The sequence below is a fragment of the Nomascus leucogenys genome, chromosome 19 (genome assembly GCF_006542625.1).
Source record: "Nomascus leucogenys isolate Asia chromosome 19, Asia_NLE_v1, whole genome shotgun sequence".
Lineage (NCBI taxonomy): Eukaryota > Metazoa > Chordata > Mammalia > Primates > Hylobatidae > Nomascus > Nomascus leucogenys.
In genome coordinates this window covers 36,047,074-36,062,146 of record NC_044399.1, presented here as the reverse complement: position 1 = coordinate 36,062,146, position 15,073 = coordinate 36,047,074, and the positions used below count along the sequence as shown (strand labels likewise).

General features: G+C 41.4%; 1 protein-coding gene across 1 annotated transcript in view; it reads left to right on the top strand.

Moving 5' to 3' along the window:
• Positions 1-15,073, top strand: part of CPD (carboxypeptidase D) — an 87,267-nt gene that overhangs the window by 66,773 nt on the left and 5,421 nt on the right. Inside the window, exons 14-20 of the mRNA XM_030799699.1 lie at positions 1,833-1,968; positions 5,464-5,595; positions 6,387-6,482; positions 6,593-6,657; positions 11,741-11,872; positions 12,434-12,619; positions 13,238-13,337. Of these exons, the coding sequence (XP_030655559.1) occupies positions 1,833-1,968; positions 5,464-5,595; positions 6,387-6,482; positions 6,593-6,657; positions 11,741-11,872; positions 12,434-12,619; positions 13,238-13,337 (847 nt within the window). The remainder of the gene's footprint in view (positions 1-1,832; positions 1,969-5,463; positions 5,596-6,386; positions 6,483-6,592; positions 6,658-11,740; positions 11,873-12,433; positions 12,620-13,237; positions 13,338-15,073) is intronic.

Here is a 15,073-nt window from a genome sequence, read left to right as displayed (position 1 = left end):
ATCTTTGTAGTATATATACCCTTTGTTAATAGTGTCTTTCTATTTTATTTCCTTGTATGTCTTAAGAGGCATACAGGAAAGAATACTAAAAATTCACATTCAATTTCCTACTCCATCATTTAATAGCCACACGACCCTTCCAGTCTTTAGTCCCAGTTCTTTACTTTTTTTTTTTTTTTTTTGAGACGGAGTCCTGCTCTATCACCCAGGCTTGAGTGCAATGGCACAATCTCAGCTCACTGCGACCTCCGCCTCTTGGGTTCAAGCAATTATCCCGCCTCAGCTTCCTGAGTAGCTTGGACTACAGATTCCCACCACCACGCCCGGCTAATTTTTTTATATTTTTGGTAGAGATGGGGTTTTGCCATGTTGGCCACGCTGGTCTTGAACTCCTGACCTCAGGTAATCCACCTGCCTTGGCCTCCCAAAGTGCTGGCATTACAGGCGTGAGCCGTGGCGCCTGGCCAGTTTTTTACATTCTGACTTGAGGGACTTCCATTCTGAATTACTTATCACTAGGACACTATATTGAAAAATCTAGTGAAAGCCTAGTTTTTCAATATAGTTTTCTTTTTCATGTAATACATAAAAATTATTGGACATCTTGGCTGCTAAGATATTTTAGAAAAAGCAATATGGTATTATCTACTTTAGCCATCTGTGACTACAGAAAAGAACTTAGGGGTGTGATGGCTCGTGCCTGTAATCACAACACTTTAGGGGGCTGAAGAGAGAGGACCACTTGAGGCCAGGCATTTGAGACCAGCCTGAGCGACAGAGTGATACCTTGTCTCTACAAAAATTTAAAAAATTAGCTGGGCATTGTGGTGCACACCTGTAATCCTAGCTACTTGGGAGGCTAAAGTGGGAGGATCACTTGAGCCCATTAGGTCAAGACTGCAGTGAGCTGTGATTGCACCACTGCATTCCAGCCTGGGTAACAGGCTGGAATCTCAAAAACAAACAAAACAAAACAAAACAAAACAAAACAAAACTTTGACCCAGAGGCTTGGGCATATATGATTAAGCATCCTAGTTGTAGGTTGCCTCAGAGAAGGGAAGACTTCATCCTTCTAAAGCACTCACTAATTGGCACTGTCCATAGTGGACTTAGGAAAGGGAAAAAGAACTGATATTTATTGAATACATATTATGTGCCGGGTAATATACCAGGTATTTTATATACATCATTATATTCTCAACTCTGTGATAATGATTATCTTCATTTTATAAATGTAGAAACTGAGGCAGTCCCACAGCTAGAAACTGGTAAAACTAGAATTTAAACCCAAGTATGTCTACTTCGAAGCCCAGTGCAGTTCTGCCTCCCGAAAACAAATGGGGAAAGAATTGATGTCATGATTAGGATCAGAAGGGACCTGCGTAATTAGGTGACACGAACTTAAATCTGACCAAAAATTATGTTCTCTTCCTTTGTGGAACAGGTGCTCTGTGTTGCAAACTTACTCAGCTCTGCCATTAGAGCATAAAAGCAGTCATACGTAAATGAATAGTCATGGTTATGTGTCAGTAAAACTTTATATACAATAGCAGGCACCAACTGGATTTGGCCTGCAGTTGGTGGTTTCTCACCCCTGTTCTAAGTCACTGGAAGGTCTCTGGGAACATTAGCTGTACAGTAGTTTTTTGCTTATTTTTAATATATTTGAAGCAAAAGGAAATTTTATTTTTTAGTTTTTCATTCATTTTAGTTCTGCCTTTTAAATTAACTGTGTGTAGAATAAACAATAGACTTTCTGTTTGAGGCATGAGAGGGTACCCATTGATTCTACATGCAGCTAGTAACTCGTCAATTTCTGTTTCTGCCTTAGTTGGTTGACAGGACTAGGATTGTGATTGTCCCTTCTCTAAATCCAGATGGGCGAGAGAGAGCTCAAGAGAAAGACTGTACTTCAAAAATAGGACAAACAAATGCTCATGGCAAAGATTTGGATACAGACTTCACAAGTAAGGCTAATTTTTAGGCTATTAAATTACTTAGGAGATAATTTTCTCTTTGCTAGAAGCTTGGTTGATCCTATTTTGTCAGCGAATAATGGAGTACTTTCTTGTCTGGGTTATAACTGTGAGGTATAAATGTATACAGATATCCGGAAAAGTTTTTGAATTTTTCTCCATTATTATTTGCAAAAATAATTAAAGTTTTTCATAGAAATTCAATCCATTATGTTGGGATGTTTCTTCACTAGTTGTGTAGAGATGTGTATTCTCTCTCCCCTCCTATGTATGTGTATACACACACGACACACACGTGTGTATATTGATTTGGAGAGCCCTGTTTCTTATTTACTTAAATGGGATCACCAACTGTATGCATTATTCTATAACCTTTTTCATTGAATATGTATCATTGACATCTTTCAATTTCAGTACTTACAGATCTCTAACATTCTTTTTTTTTTTTTTTTTTGAGACAGAGTCTTACTCTGTTGCCCAGGCTGGAGTGCAATGGTACGATCTTGGCTCACCTCTGCCTCTCAGGTTAGGCAATTATCCTGCCTCAGCCTCCTGAATAGCTGGGATTACAGGCACCCGCCACCATGCCTGGCCAAGTTTTGTATTTTTAGTAGAGATGGGGTTTTACCATGTTGGCCAGGCTGGTCTTGAACTCCTGACCTCGGGTGATCCACCTGCCCAGCCTCCCAAAGTGCTGGGATTATAGGCATTAGCCACTGCGCCAGGCCCAACATTCTTTTCTAATGGCATCTAGTATGCCATGAATCTGTGACAGTACTCTAATTTATTCAACCATTTTCTACTGATAGATATTTACTTTATTTCTGATTTTTTGCTTTTGTAAACAGTGCTGCAGAGAACACCCAGCTTTCTGAAACTCTAATTTTCTTCCAAAGATAATGTATTTGTCCATTTTCACACTGCTGATAAAGGCATACCCAAGACTGGGAAGAAAAGGAGTTTTAATTTGACTTACAGCTCTACATGGCTGGGGAGGTTTCACAATCATGGCGCAGGATGAAAGCCACTTCTTACATGGTGGCAGCAAGAGAGTATGAGAAGGAAGCAAAAGCAGATCTGATAAACCCATCAGATCTCGTAAGACTTACTATCACAAGAATAATACGGGAAAGACCCGCCCCCATGATTCAGTTACCTCCCACCAGGTCCCTCCCACAACAAGTGGGAATTCTGGGAGATAAAATTCAAGTTGAGGTTTGAGTGGGGACACAGCCAAACCATATCATTCTGCTACTGGCCCCTTCCAAATCTCATATCCTCACATTTTAAAACCAATCATGCCTTCCCAACGGTCCCCCAAAGTCTTATTTCAGCATTAACTCAAAAGTCCACAGTCCAACATCTCATCTAAGACAGGTCCCTTCTGCCTCTGAGGCTGTAAAATCAAAAGCAAGTTAGTTACTTCCTAGATAAAATAGAGGTACAGGCATTGGGTAAATACAGCCATTCCAAATGGGAGAAATTGGCCAAAATGGGGGGGCTACAGGCCCCATGCGAGTTCAAAATCCAGCAGGGCAGTCAAATCTTAAAAGTTCAAAAATTTTCTCCTTTGACTCCATGTCTTGCATCTAGGTCATGCTGATGCAAGAAGTGGGTTCCCATGGTCTTGGGCAGCTCCACCCCTGTGGCTTTACAGGGTACAGGCTCTCTCCCAGCTGCTTTCACCGGCTGGCATTGAGTGTCTGCGGCTTTTCCAGGGGCGTGGTGCAAGCTGTCGGTGGATCTACCATTCTGGGGTCTGGAGGACGGTGGCCCTCTTCTCAGAGATCCACTAGGCGGTACCTCAGTAGGGACTCTGTATGGGGGCTCTGATCCCACATTTCCCTTCCACACTGCCGTAGCAGAGGTTCTTCATGAGGGGCCTGCCCCTGCAGCAAACTTTTGCCTGGACATCCAAGCTTTTCCATACATCTTCTGAAATCTAGGTGGAGGTTCCCAAACATCAATTCTTGACTTTTTTGCACACGCAGGCTCAATGCCACATGGAAGCTGCCAGGTCTTGGGGCTTCCACCCATTGAAGCAACAGCCCGAGCTGTACCTTGGCCCCTTTTAGTCACAGCTGGAGCAGCTGGGACGCAGGGCACCAAGTCCCTAGACTGCCCCCAGCATGGGGACCCTGGGCCCAGCCCACAAAACCAGTTTTTCCTCCTGGGCCTCCAGGCCTTTGATGGGAGGGCTGCCGAGAAGGTCTCTGACATGGCCTGGAGACATTTTCCCCATGGTCTTGGGGATTAACATTAGGCTCCTGGCTGCTTACGCAAATTTCTGCAGCTGGGTTGAATTTCTCCCCAGAAAATGGGTTTTTCCTTTCTATCGCATAGTCAGGCTGCAAATTTTCCAAACTTTTATGCTTTGCTTCCCTTATAAAACTGAATGCCTTTAACAGCACCCATGTCACTTCTTGAATGCTTTGCTGCTTAGAAATTTCTTCCTGCAGATACCCTAAATCATCTCTCTCAGATTCAAAGTTCCAAAAATCTCTAGGGCGGGGGCAAAATGCTGCTAGTCTCCTTGCTAAAACATAACAAGAATCATCTTTGCTGCAGTTCCCAACAAGTTCATTATCTCCATCTGAGACCACCTCAGCCTGGACCTTATTGGTCATATCACTATCAGCATTTTTGTCAAAGCCATTCAATAAGTCTCTAGGAGTTCTACACTTTCCCACATTTTCCTGTCTTCTTCTGAGCCCTACAAACTGTTCCAACCTCTGCCTGTTACCCAGCTCCAAAGTTGCTTCCACATTTTTGGGTATCTTTTCAGCAACACCCGACTCTATTGGTACCAATTTACTGTATTAGTCTGTTTTCACACTGCTAATAAAGACATACTCAAGACTGGAAAGAAAAGAAGATTTAATTGGACTTACAGTCCCACATGGCTGGGGAGGTTTCACAATCATAGCGGAGGATGAAAGGCTCTTCTTACATGGCAGTGGCAAGAGAGAATGAGAAGGAAGTGAAGGTGGAATCCCCTGGTAAACCCATCAGATCTTGTGAGACTTACTCACTATCACAAGAATAGCATGGGAAAGACCTGCCCCCATGATTCAGTCACCTCCCACTGGGTACCTCCCACAACACGTGGGAATTCTGGGAGATACAGTTCAAGTTGAGATTTGGGTGGGGTGGGTACAGCCAAACCATATCAGATAGGTTATTTATATAGTCCCTAAATTATTTTGTAAAGCAGGATATGCTTATTCTTTTTGTTTTTTTCAATGAGATTTTTCTTTAACTTGCTTAGAGTCATTAGTATATACACATCCTGAAGTACGTAATAAAACTTAGACTAACCTACCTTCTGTAATGTATCTTTCTTGCTTGAGATAGTGGCTTATGGAGAAATAAAATATTTATCTACAAATTTTTAAGTTAGCATTTTGATTGTATTCAAGTGGAGAATATTTTCTTAGATACTCATACTAAGATTGATATTTTATATTTGACTTTTCTCTTTTTTAGATGATGCTTCCCAACCTGAGACTAAAGCCATCATTGAAAATTTGATTCAAAAACAGGACTTTAGCCTTTCTGTTGCCTTAGATGGTGGTTCTGTGCTGGTCACATATCCTTATGACAAGCCAGTACAGACAGGTATGTAGAATGTCATTTCATATATATACTATTTAAGCTTAGGTAGCAAATCCCAATTAAGTAATGTCCCTTCCACATTTTTATAAATAGTGAGCGTTTGAGCACACTCTGTGAGCAAATTACTAGCCAAAGAAGAGTGTACATACATCAGCAGTTCTGTTACTTGGAGAGCTCAGATCTAATGGTAGCCCAGCCTTACTGAGTCTAGCTATCTTGTCCCATCTGTTCCATTTAGTCCACAAGCATTTACTGAGCAATTATTATGTCTGTAAATATTGAGAATATAAAAGTGAGTATGACACGGTTTCTGCCTCATGAAACTTGTATGTAACCAAATACTAACGGTACAGATTTGTCCTCCCCTGTTTTAAACTTTGACTAAGTGGTTGCACCTTATGGTGAGTTAAATAGTTGGTTGTTTAATCTCTGTGGGGTCGCAGTATATGGAGATAGTTTGGGTGGTTTTCAGTGCATCTTACAAAGAATATTGTTATTAGGCTACAGTTGTCCCAAAATGCAGTAAGACATGCCAAAACAAGTTTGTATTTTAGTGTGATAGTCTGTTGTGAAAACTCACCATTAGAACCTTTTCATGTAAGGAGGATGTTTGTCTTCTTCGTGTGATTATCTTGGGCTAAATAAAACCTTTTAGGGTTAATTATAGTAACAGTATACTTAAGTGGAGTGCAAAATTTATTAGGAGAAAAAGATGACTTGTATCCATGAAGGTTAACTTGGGGGAAAAAGTCATTTGGATTTCTCCACTGACTTCTAAATTTTTCTTTCTATAGTGGAAAATAAAGAGACTCTGAAGCATTTGGCATCTCTTTATGCAAATAATCATCCATCCATGCACATGGGTCAGCCCAGTTGCCCAAATAAATCAGGTAGGTGTTTTCCATACCTTTTGTTATTGCTGTTGTTATTGTTGCTTTTATGGGGAAAGGACTTTCACCTTAAGGTCTTCTTGATTCCACATTTCTTAATGCTTTTATAGATGAGAATATTCCAGGAGGAGTAATGCGTGGAGCAGAATGGCATAGTCACCTGGGCAGCATGAAGGTATGCTTTCTAGAACATGGTTAGAATGGAGTTATGGCCAGGCACGATGTCGTACGTGTAAGTCCAGTGCTTTGGAAGGCCAAGGCAGGTGGATTATCTGAGTTTGGGAGTTCGAGACCAGTCTGGCCAACGTGGTGAAACCCCATTTCTACTAAAAATATAAAAATTAGCTGGGCGTGGTGGCAGACGCCTGTAATCCCAGCTACTTGGGAGGCTGAGTCAGGAGAATCGCTTGAACCTGGGAGGTGGAGGTTGCAGTGAGTCAAGCCGAGATCACACTACTGCACTCCAGCCTGGGCAACAGAGCAAGATTCCATCTCAAAAAAAAAAAAAAAAGAATGGAGTTTATGAATATCAGCCGTTGAGTGCAAGAATAGGTGACTCTTCTGGTATTGTAAAGTGAATGGCATCTGCCTCATGGCTTTCTTGATATGTTTAGCCCTTAAATTAACCTGACAGTACTTTTTTGGCCATTTTAACCATTTTTAATTGTACAGTTTAGTGACATTAATTAAATGTTGTGCCCCAAAAACCATATCTATTTCCAAAACTTCATTTGCCCCAGACAGAAACTCTGTACCCACTAAGCAATAACTCCCTATTCCCCTCTCCCACGGCTCCTGGAACCCCTGTCTACTTTCTGTCTCTATTAATTTGCCTATTCTAGGTATTTCATGTAAGTAGAATCATACAATATTTACCCTTTCACTTAGCAAAATGCTTTTAGGATTCATCCATTTTAGAGCATGTATCATTACTTCATTCATTTTTATGGCTGAATAATATTCTATTTATGTTTATACCACATTTTGTTTGTTAATTCATGTGTTGATGGGCACTTGGATTTCTACTTTTTGGCTACTGCAAATGATGTTGCCATGAACACTGGTATTGCAGGTATCTGTCTGAACCCCATGCTGCCAACATTGGTATTGCAGGTATCTGTCACTTCTTTGGGGTAGATACCTAGGAGTGGAATTGCCTGGTTATATTGTAATTCTATGTTTCACCTTTTGAGGAACCACCAAACTGTTTTCCACAGCAGCTGCACCATTTTACATTCATTACCAGCAATGTTTGAGGTTTGCAATTTTCCCATATCCTCTCCTCACCAACACTTATTTTCTGTTTTTTGTTTTTTGTTTTTTAAACAGAGTCTCACTTTGTTGCTCAGGCTGGAGTACAGTGGCTATGGCTCCTTCACAGCTTATTGCAGCCTGAACCTCCCAGACCCAAGCTATCCCCCCACCTCAGCCTCCTGAGTAGCCAAGACCACCTTCATGCACCACCATGCTGGACCAATTATTTTTAATTCTTTGTAGAGACAGGATCTCCCTTTGTTGCCTAGGCTGGAGTTCTTTATATATTAATATAAAAGGCTGATCATGGTGGTGGCTCATGCCTATAATCCCAGGACTTTGGGAGGCTGAGGCGGGAGGATCACCTGAGGTCAGGAGTTTGAGACCAGCCTGGCCAACATGGTGAAACCCGTCTCTACTAAAAATACAAAAAAATTAGCTGGGCGTGGTGGCAGGCGCCTGTAATCCCAGCTACTTGGGAGGCTGAGGCAGGAGAATCACTTGAACTTGGGAGGCGGAGGTTTCAGTGAGCCGAGATTACACTATTGCACTCCAGCCTGGGCAACAAGCACGAAACTCTGTCTCAAAAAAACAAATAAACAAACAAAAACCATTCTGGATGCTATGTATTCTAGATAGGAAATTCTTATCAGATACATGATTTGCAAGTATTTTCTCCTATTCTTTAGGTTACCTTTTAAATTTCTTGGTTATGTCCTTTGATACACGAGTTTTTAATTGTGATGAAATCCAATGTACCTGTTTTTGTTGTTGCTTTTGCAATTGTTATCCTATCTAAGGATCTGTTGCTAAATCCAAGGTCATGAAGATGCCCCGCCCCGCCCCGCCCCGCCCCATGTTTTTTTTTTTTTATATATGCTTTTATTTTTCCGTGATTACAAACACAACTGAATATCAAATGCACAAAGTAAGAATTATACGGGGAAAAAAAATCAGATATGTTCAAATATATATCATCTTTTCAAGGCTATTTCCATCCAGAATAACCTTGGTTTGCCAGGGCCAATAGAAAGAAGTCACAAAATCGCCTTTAGTCAAATTTGTGTGTTTTGCTTTCTTCCAATACCTCCACCATCAACGACTTGAGATAGCTGCCAAGGTGTTATATAATCAGTGCCAGTGTCTTCATTCATTCTACAATGAAGGCTGTCACTTCACACTTGGAAGGTTGCACAGCGGCCAGGCAGAGGCACTCCTCGCTTCCCAGATGGGGCGGCCGGGCAGAAGCACTCCTCACTTCCCAGACGGGGCGGCTGGGCAGAGACGCTCCTCACTTCCCAGACATGCCCCATGTTTTCTTTTTTTTTTGGAGGGCAGGTATGGGATGAGTGGGAGAGGCGGGGTGCATGGCCCCACCCCCTCCCACCTCCCTGCTCCCTGCAGCCTATCCTTGTGTTTTCTTTGAAGAGTTTTATGGCTGGGCACGGTGGCTCAGGCCTGTAATCTGAGCACTTTGGGAGGCCAAGGTGGGTGGATCATTTGATGTCAGGAGTTCAAGACCAGCCTGGCCAACATGTTGAAACCCCTTATACTAGAAATACAAACATTAGCCGGGCTGTAGTGCTGCGTGCCTGCAATCCCAGCTACTCTGGAGGCTGTGGCAGGAGAATTGCTTGAGCCTGGGATGGGGAGATTGCGAAGAGCCGAGATCTCGCCACTGCACTGGAGTCTGGGCAACAGAGTGAGACCCTGTCTCAAAAAAAAAAAAAAAAAAGAGTTTTATGGATCAAGCTGTCGTATTTCAGCCATTGATGCAGTTTATTTTTTACAGTATGAAGTAGGAGTTCAACTTCGTTTGTTTGTATGTAGAAATTCACTTGTGTCAGCACTATTTGTTGAAAGACTATTCTTTCCCCACTGAATGGTTTTGGTATCCTTCCGAAAAATGAGTTTACCATAGATGTGTGGATTTATTTCTGGGGTCTCAATTCTATTCCATTGGTCTATATGTTTGCCTTTATGCCAGTATCACTGTTTTTTTTTTTTTTTGGTTGTTGTTTTCCTTTATTGTTTTTTATTTATTTATTTTATTCTTATTTATTTATTTATTTATTATTATACTTTAAGTTTTAGGGTACATGTGCATAACATGCAGGTTAGTTACATATGTATACATGTGCCATGTTGGTGTGCTGCACCCATGAACTCGTCATTTAACATTAGGTATATCTCCTAATGCTATCCCTCCCCCCTCTCCCCACCCCACAACAGGCCTTGGTGTGTGATGTTCCCCTTTCTGTGTCCATGTGTTCTCATTGTTCAATTCCAACCTATGAGTGAGAACATGTGGTGTTTGGTTTTTTGTCCTTGCGATAGTTTGTTGAGAATGATGGTTTCCAGCTTCATCAGTATCACTGTTTTGATTAATGTAGGTTTGTTGTAGTAAGTTGTAAAATTGGAACGTGTGAGTTTTTCAACTTTATTGTTCTTAAAGATTGTTTTGGCTATTCAGGGCCCCTTGTCATTCCATTTGAGCATTGGCTTTTCTTTTTCTGAGAAAATGGGTGTTGGAATTTTGTTAGAGGTTGTGTTGAAACCGTATATCACTGTGTGTAGTGTTGACATCTCTACAGTATTGTCCTCCTATCCATTATTTAGGTCTTCTTTAATTTCTGACAGCATTTTAATTCGTTGCCCATCCACTTCAAATTAGGCAGGAGTTGTTAGCAGATGGGTGGTTGGCTGATCATTTTATTCACATGTGCAACCAGAAAATTGACTTCATTCCCATTTCTGCCTGTCCTCCCTCCTTTATTTACTAAGAACTTACTACTGGGAGGCTAGTGATAAACAAAATATATTGCCTGGCCTATTGTACGAATTAACTGTGTTACATAATTAATTGATTTGATCTGGAAGAGAGCAACTCTCAACGGGCCGTGAGAAATTAAAGACACAAAAAATTATATCTAGTCAGAGATACAGCCTTTTCTCTGTAGAGGAGATGGCATTTGGGCTGCAGAGATGGTGAAGCAGAACATTCCAGAAAGAGGAAGCAGTACATAGCAGAAGTCTAATTTAGTTAGAGTATGGGGTGTAATGCAGAGCCACAGAAGGTTAAGAATGGAAAGAGTGCTTGTTGCTTTGAATGCTTTGTTTTAATAAGAATGGGAAACTATGAGATTTTGAGCAGGGGTAACAATATTGACATGATCTGAGCTGTGCTATGGGAAAACTAATCTCTAAATAATCAGTTAAGATAGTTTGGAGGAAGGAGAGACTGGTACAGGGAGACTGGTTTGGAATTGTCTAGACAAAAAGTAATGAGGGCCTAGGTTATGCTAGTGGCAAGGAGAGTAGAGTCAAAGGATGACATTTTAGAGATTCTATAGAGGTAGAATTGACAAGATTCAGCAACTTATGGATGATAGTGAGATAGAGAAGTCAAAGACAAGAGGTTTCATGGCTATGTGAGAAAATGAGTCAATACCATTAACTGAGTTAGGAAAAAGAAGAGATTTTGGGAAAAGGTGGTAAGTTGAGTTTTTGAACCTGTCTGCACAGGCAGTTCCTGTACCTTGATAATATCAATGCCATATTGCAGGGAGTGGATATTGTCACCAGCAGGGGTCCAGGTTGAGAGTATGAGAGGGCTAATGATCATTATCTCCATAGCTTCAAGAACAACTGTGACGTTTCTGGGTTTTGAAGGAAGCTGACCCTCTTCTGCATGTACTCATTCATTCATTTCTTCAGCAAACCTGAATAAACCCCATCTACCTGGCACTACCAGGCACTGTGGGAAGCACGGAAGATAGGAAAATGAATTCGACATAGCCCCTGTCCTCAAGGGCTCTCACAGAGTTCGTGATTGATTATAATACAGAGAGGTTTATTTATATTTGTCATAAGATGCTTTACAACTTCTTTGTTTACATCAGCTACATTTTCTTTTCATTTACTCCATTTGTTGTATTACAAAGCCTCATTCTTTCTTTTACTTATTAATTTTCCCACATTTGATTTTGAACTTTATATTCTAGGATTATAGTGTCACCTATGGCCATTGTCCGGAAATCACAGTATACACAAGCTGCTGTTACTTTCCTAGTGCTGCACAACTCCCTTCCTTGTGGGCAGACAATAAGAGATCTCTTCTTAGTATGTTAGTGGAGGTGAGTCTTTTCCTTTTAACTAGAGGGAAACTCCCAGGAATATGTTCAGTAAAAACCTTTATCAAAACATTGTCTTTTACCAAAAATGTATATTATTTATTTTAAATTTATATAGAAAGAAGAGTTTTGGTCATTTTATGTTTCCTAAATAAATGCCATTTATTCACATCTCTGGAATCTGCTATAATTTAGGTAATTTGACCTTGCAAGATGCTGCAAGTTCTTTAATTTGAATATCACAGAGTTACTGGAGTCGGTATACCATGGTAGGAAGGAAATCACTCAGGGCATTAGAAGATTGGGTTCTAATGCTTTAGGCTATGACAATATCAGAGTTCTCTTTTATGTCCACCTCTGTGATCCTGAACATTGAATGAATAGCAAACAAGGTCAGAGTCAGTGGGGAAGGAAGAGAAGAAGCAGGCCATACAGAGTTTGATACTTGTTTGTGTGTGGTTTTTGTTTTGTTTGGTTGGTTGGTTTTGGTCATGCCTCAAGCTAGTGCCTCTACAATGTCTGGCATTATGACAACATAAATTTATATTTTAAACATTTTTTCAGGTTCACAAGGGAGTTCATGGATTTGTTAAAGATAAGACTGGAGAGCCAATCTCTAAAGCAGTCATTGTACTTAATGAAGGAATAAAGGTACACACAAAAGAGGGAGGTTATTTCCATGTACTGTTAGCGCCAGGTGTCCATAACATCAATGCCATCGCTGATGGGTACCAGCAACAACATTCACAGGTGAGAAACTCAAATTGAGTAGCATCATGTAAATTTTTATTCATAATAATACTTCTATTTTATTTTGAAACTCTAGTTAGAAATCTTGAAGGGAGTGGGCTGGGCGCGGTGGCTCACACTTGTAATCCCAGCACTTTGGGAGGCCGAGGCGGGCGGATCACCAGGTCAGGAGATCGAGACCACGGTGAAATCCCGTCTCTACTAAAAAAAAATACAAAAAAATTAGCCGGGCGTGGTAGCGGGCGCCTGTAGTCCCAGCTACTCGGAGAGGCTGAGGCAGGAGAATGGCGTGAACCTGGGAAGTGGAGCTTGCCGTGAGCCGAGATTGTGCCACTGCACTCTAGCCTGGGTGGCAGAGCGAGACTCCGTCTCAAAAAAAAAAAAAAGAAAGAAATCTTGAAGGGAGTAAAGAAATTAAAAGTGTGACTGCCTCTTGATTATGATATCTTGTTATCCTTGTACCCCTTGCCAACAAACGGGAAAATTTTCTAGCATTTTGTATACTTTAGATGGCAATGCATCATCTCCTTAGTTTGCTCTATGGGCCCTAATAATATAGCAGAGATACAGTACACCTTAAGCAGAATTTGTCATGATTCTTACTCTTTCTCCTTCTAGGTCTTTGTGCATCATGATGCAGCTAGTTCTGTGGTGATAGTCTTGGACACAGATAACCGGATATTTGGTTTGCCAAGGGAGCTTGTGGTAACTGTATCAGGTAAAGACATTTTGATTTTTAGTAGTAAAAGTTAAAAACAATCTTGACATTTCAATATGAGAGTGGGTCACCTCCATAATCCTGAAACTAATCACTTGTCTTCTAATGTCTCCTTATCTAAATGTGATTTTCCTGGATGGACCTCTGTTCTCACATATGTTCTCCTGGCTTGCCTTTCTCTGCCGAGACCAGCTCCATCAAGGAGACTCTAACCCAGCGGTGCTAGAGGAATTAAAGACACACACAGAGAAATATAGAGGTGTGAAGTGGGAAATCAGGGATCTCATAGTCTTCAGAGCTGAGAGCCTCAAACAGAGATTTACCCAGGTGTTTATTAACAGCAAGCCAGTCATTAGCATTGTTTCTATAGATATTAGATTAGCTAAAAGTATCCCTTATGGGAAACGAAGGGATGGGCCAAAATAAAGGGACAGGTTGGGCTAGTTATCTGCAGCAGGAGCACATCCTTAAGGCACAGATCGCTCATGCTATTGTTTGTGGTTTAAGAACGCCTTTGAGCAGTTTTCTGCCCTGAGTGGGCCAGGTGTTCCTTGCCCTCATTCCGGTAAACCCACAACCTTCTAGCGTGGACGTCATGGCCATCATGAACATGTCACAGTGCTGCAGAGATTTTGTTTATGGCCAGTTGGGGCCAGTTTATGGCCAGATTTTGGGGGGCCTGTTCCCAACACTTCTTTTTCTTCAGGTCTATACTCAAGTGTCACCTCCACGGAGAGGCCTTCCCTGATCACCCTAGCTACCCTGTCACTATCTGTATCCTGCTTTTTTTCATTATAGCACTTGTCACTAACATTATATTATATATTTGTTCATTTATTTGTCTATATTCAATCTCTCCCACTAAAACATAAGTTCTGAGAGAGCGAGGAATCTACCTGCATCCTCCAAGCCTAGAACGATGGTTAGCATGCAGTGGGTCTTAATGAAGAGTTGTTGAATGAATGAATGATTTGCTTTATATTAAAGTCATAAATTCCTAGGACTTTGACTTATATTAGTTCTGCTTTTTCAAGATCCAGGAAAGAGGAAATGTTTGTTTACGCTGGAACTAATTCATGTCATTGCTTGGATTACTGAAAGGTTAGGAAGAAAAAAATATGTGGTAAAATGAATACTCTGCTATACTGTATCTATTTGATGCAGACAGCCTTAGTTTATTTCTAAGTGCAACTTGGATGAGGCAGAATAACCAAGTTTTATCACAGGGTTCCTGTGGGAGAGACCCTTAGCTGAGAGAAAGTAGTGTATTGGAAACATGCCCCAGTCATAGATCCTGTGTAGTGTGTTTAAAGAGTTCTTAGCTTTTCTCAGATTAAGTGTAAATAACTTAGTGGTTAAAAACACAGGAGATCGGCCAGGCGCGGTGGCTCACGCTTGTAATCCCAGCACTTTGGGAGGCCGAGGCGGGCAGATCACGAGGTCAGGAGATCGAGACCACGGTGAAACACGGCCGTCTCTACTAAAAATACAAAAAATTAGCCGGGCGTGGTGGCGGGCGCCTGTAGTCCCAGCTACTCGGAGAGGCTGAGGCAGGAGAATGGCGTGAACCCGGGAGGCAGAGCTTGCAGTGAGCTGAGATTGTGCCACTGCACTCCAGCCTGGGCGGCAGAGCAAGACTCCGTCTCAAAAAAAAAAAAAAAAAAAAAAACACAGGAGATCGAATTCAGCCATGGTTTAAATCTGACTCTGTCACCCATTAGCTATTGTGAACTTAG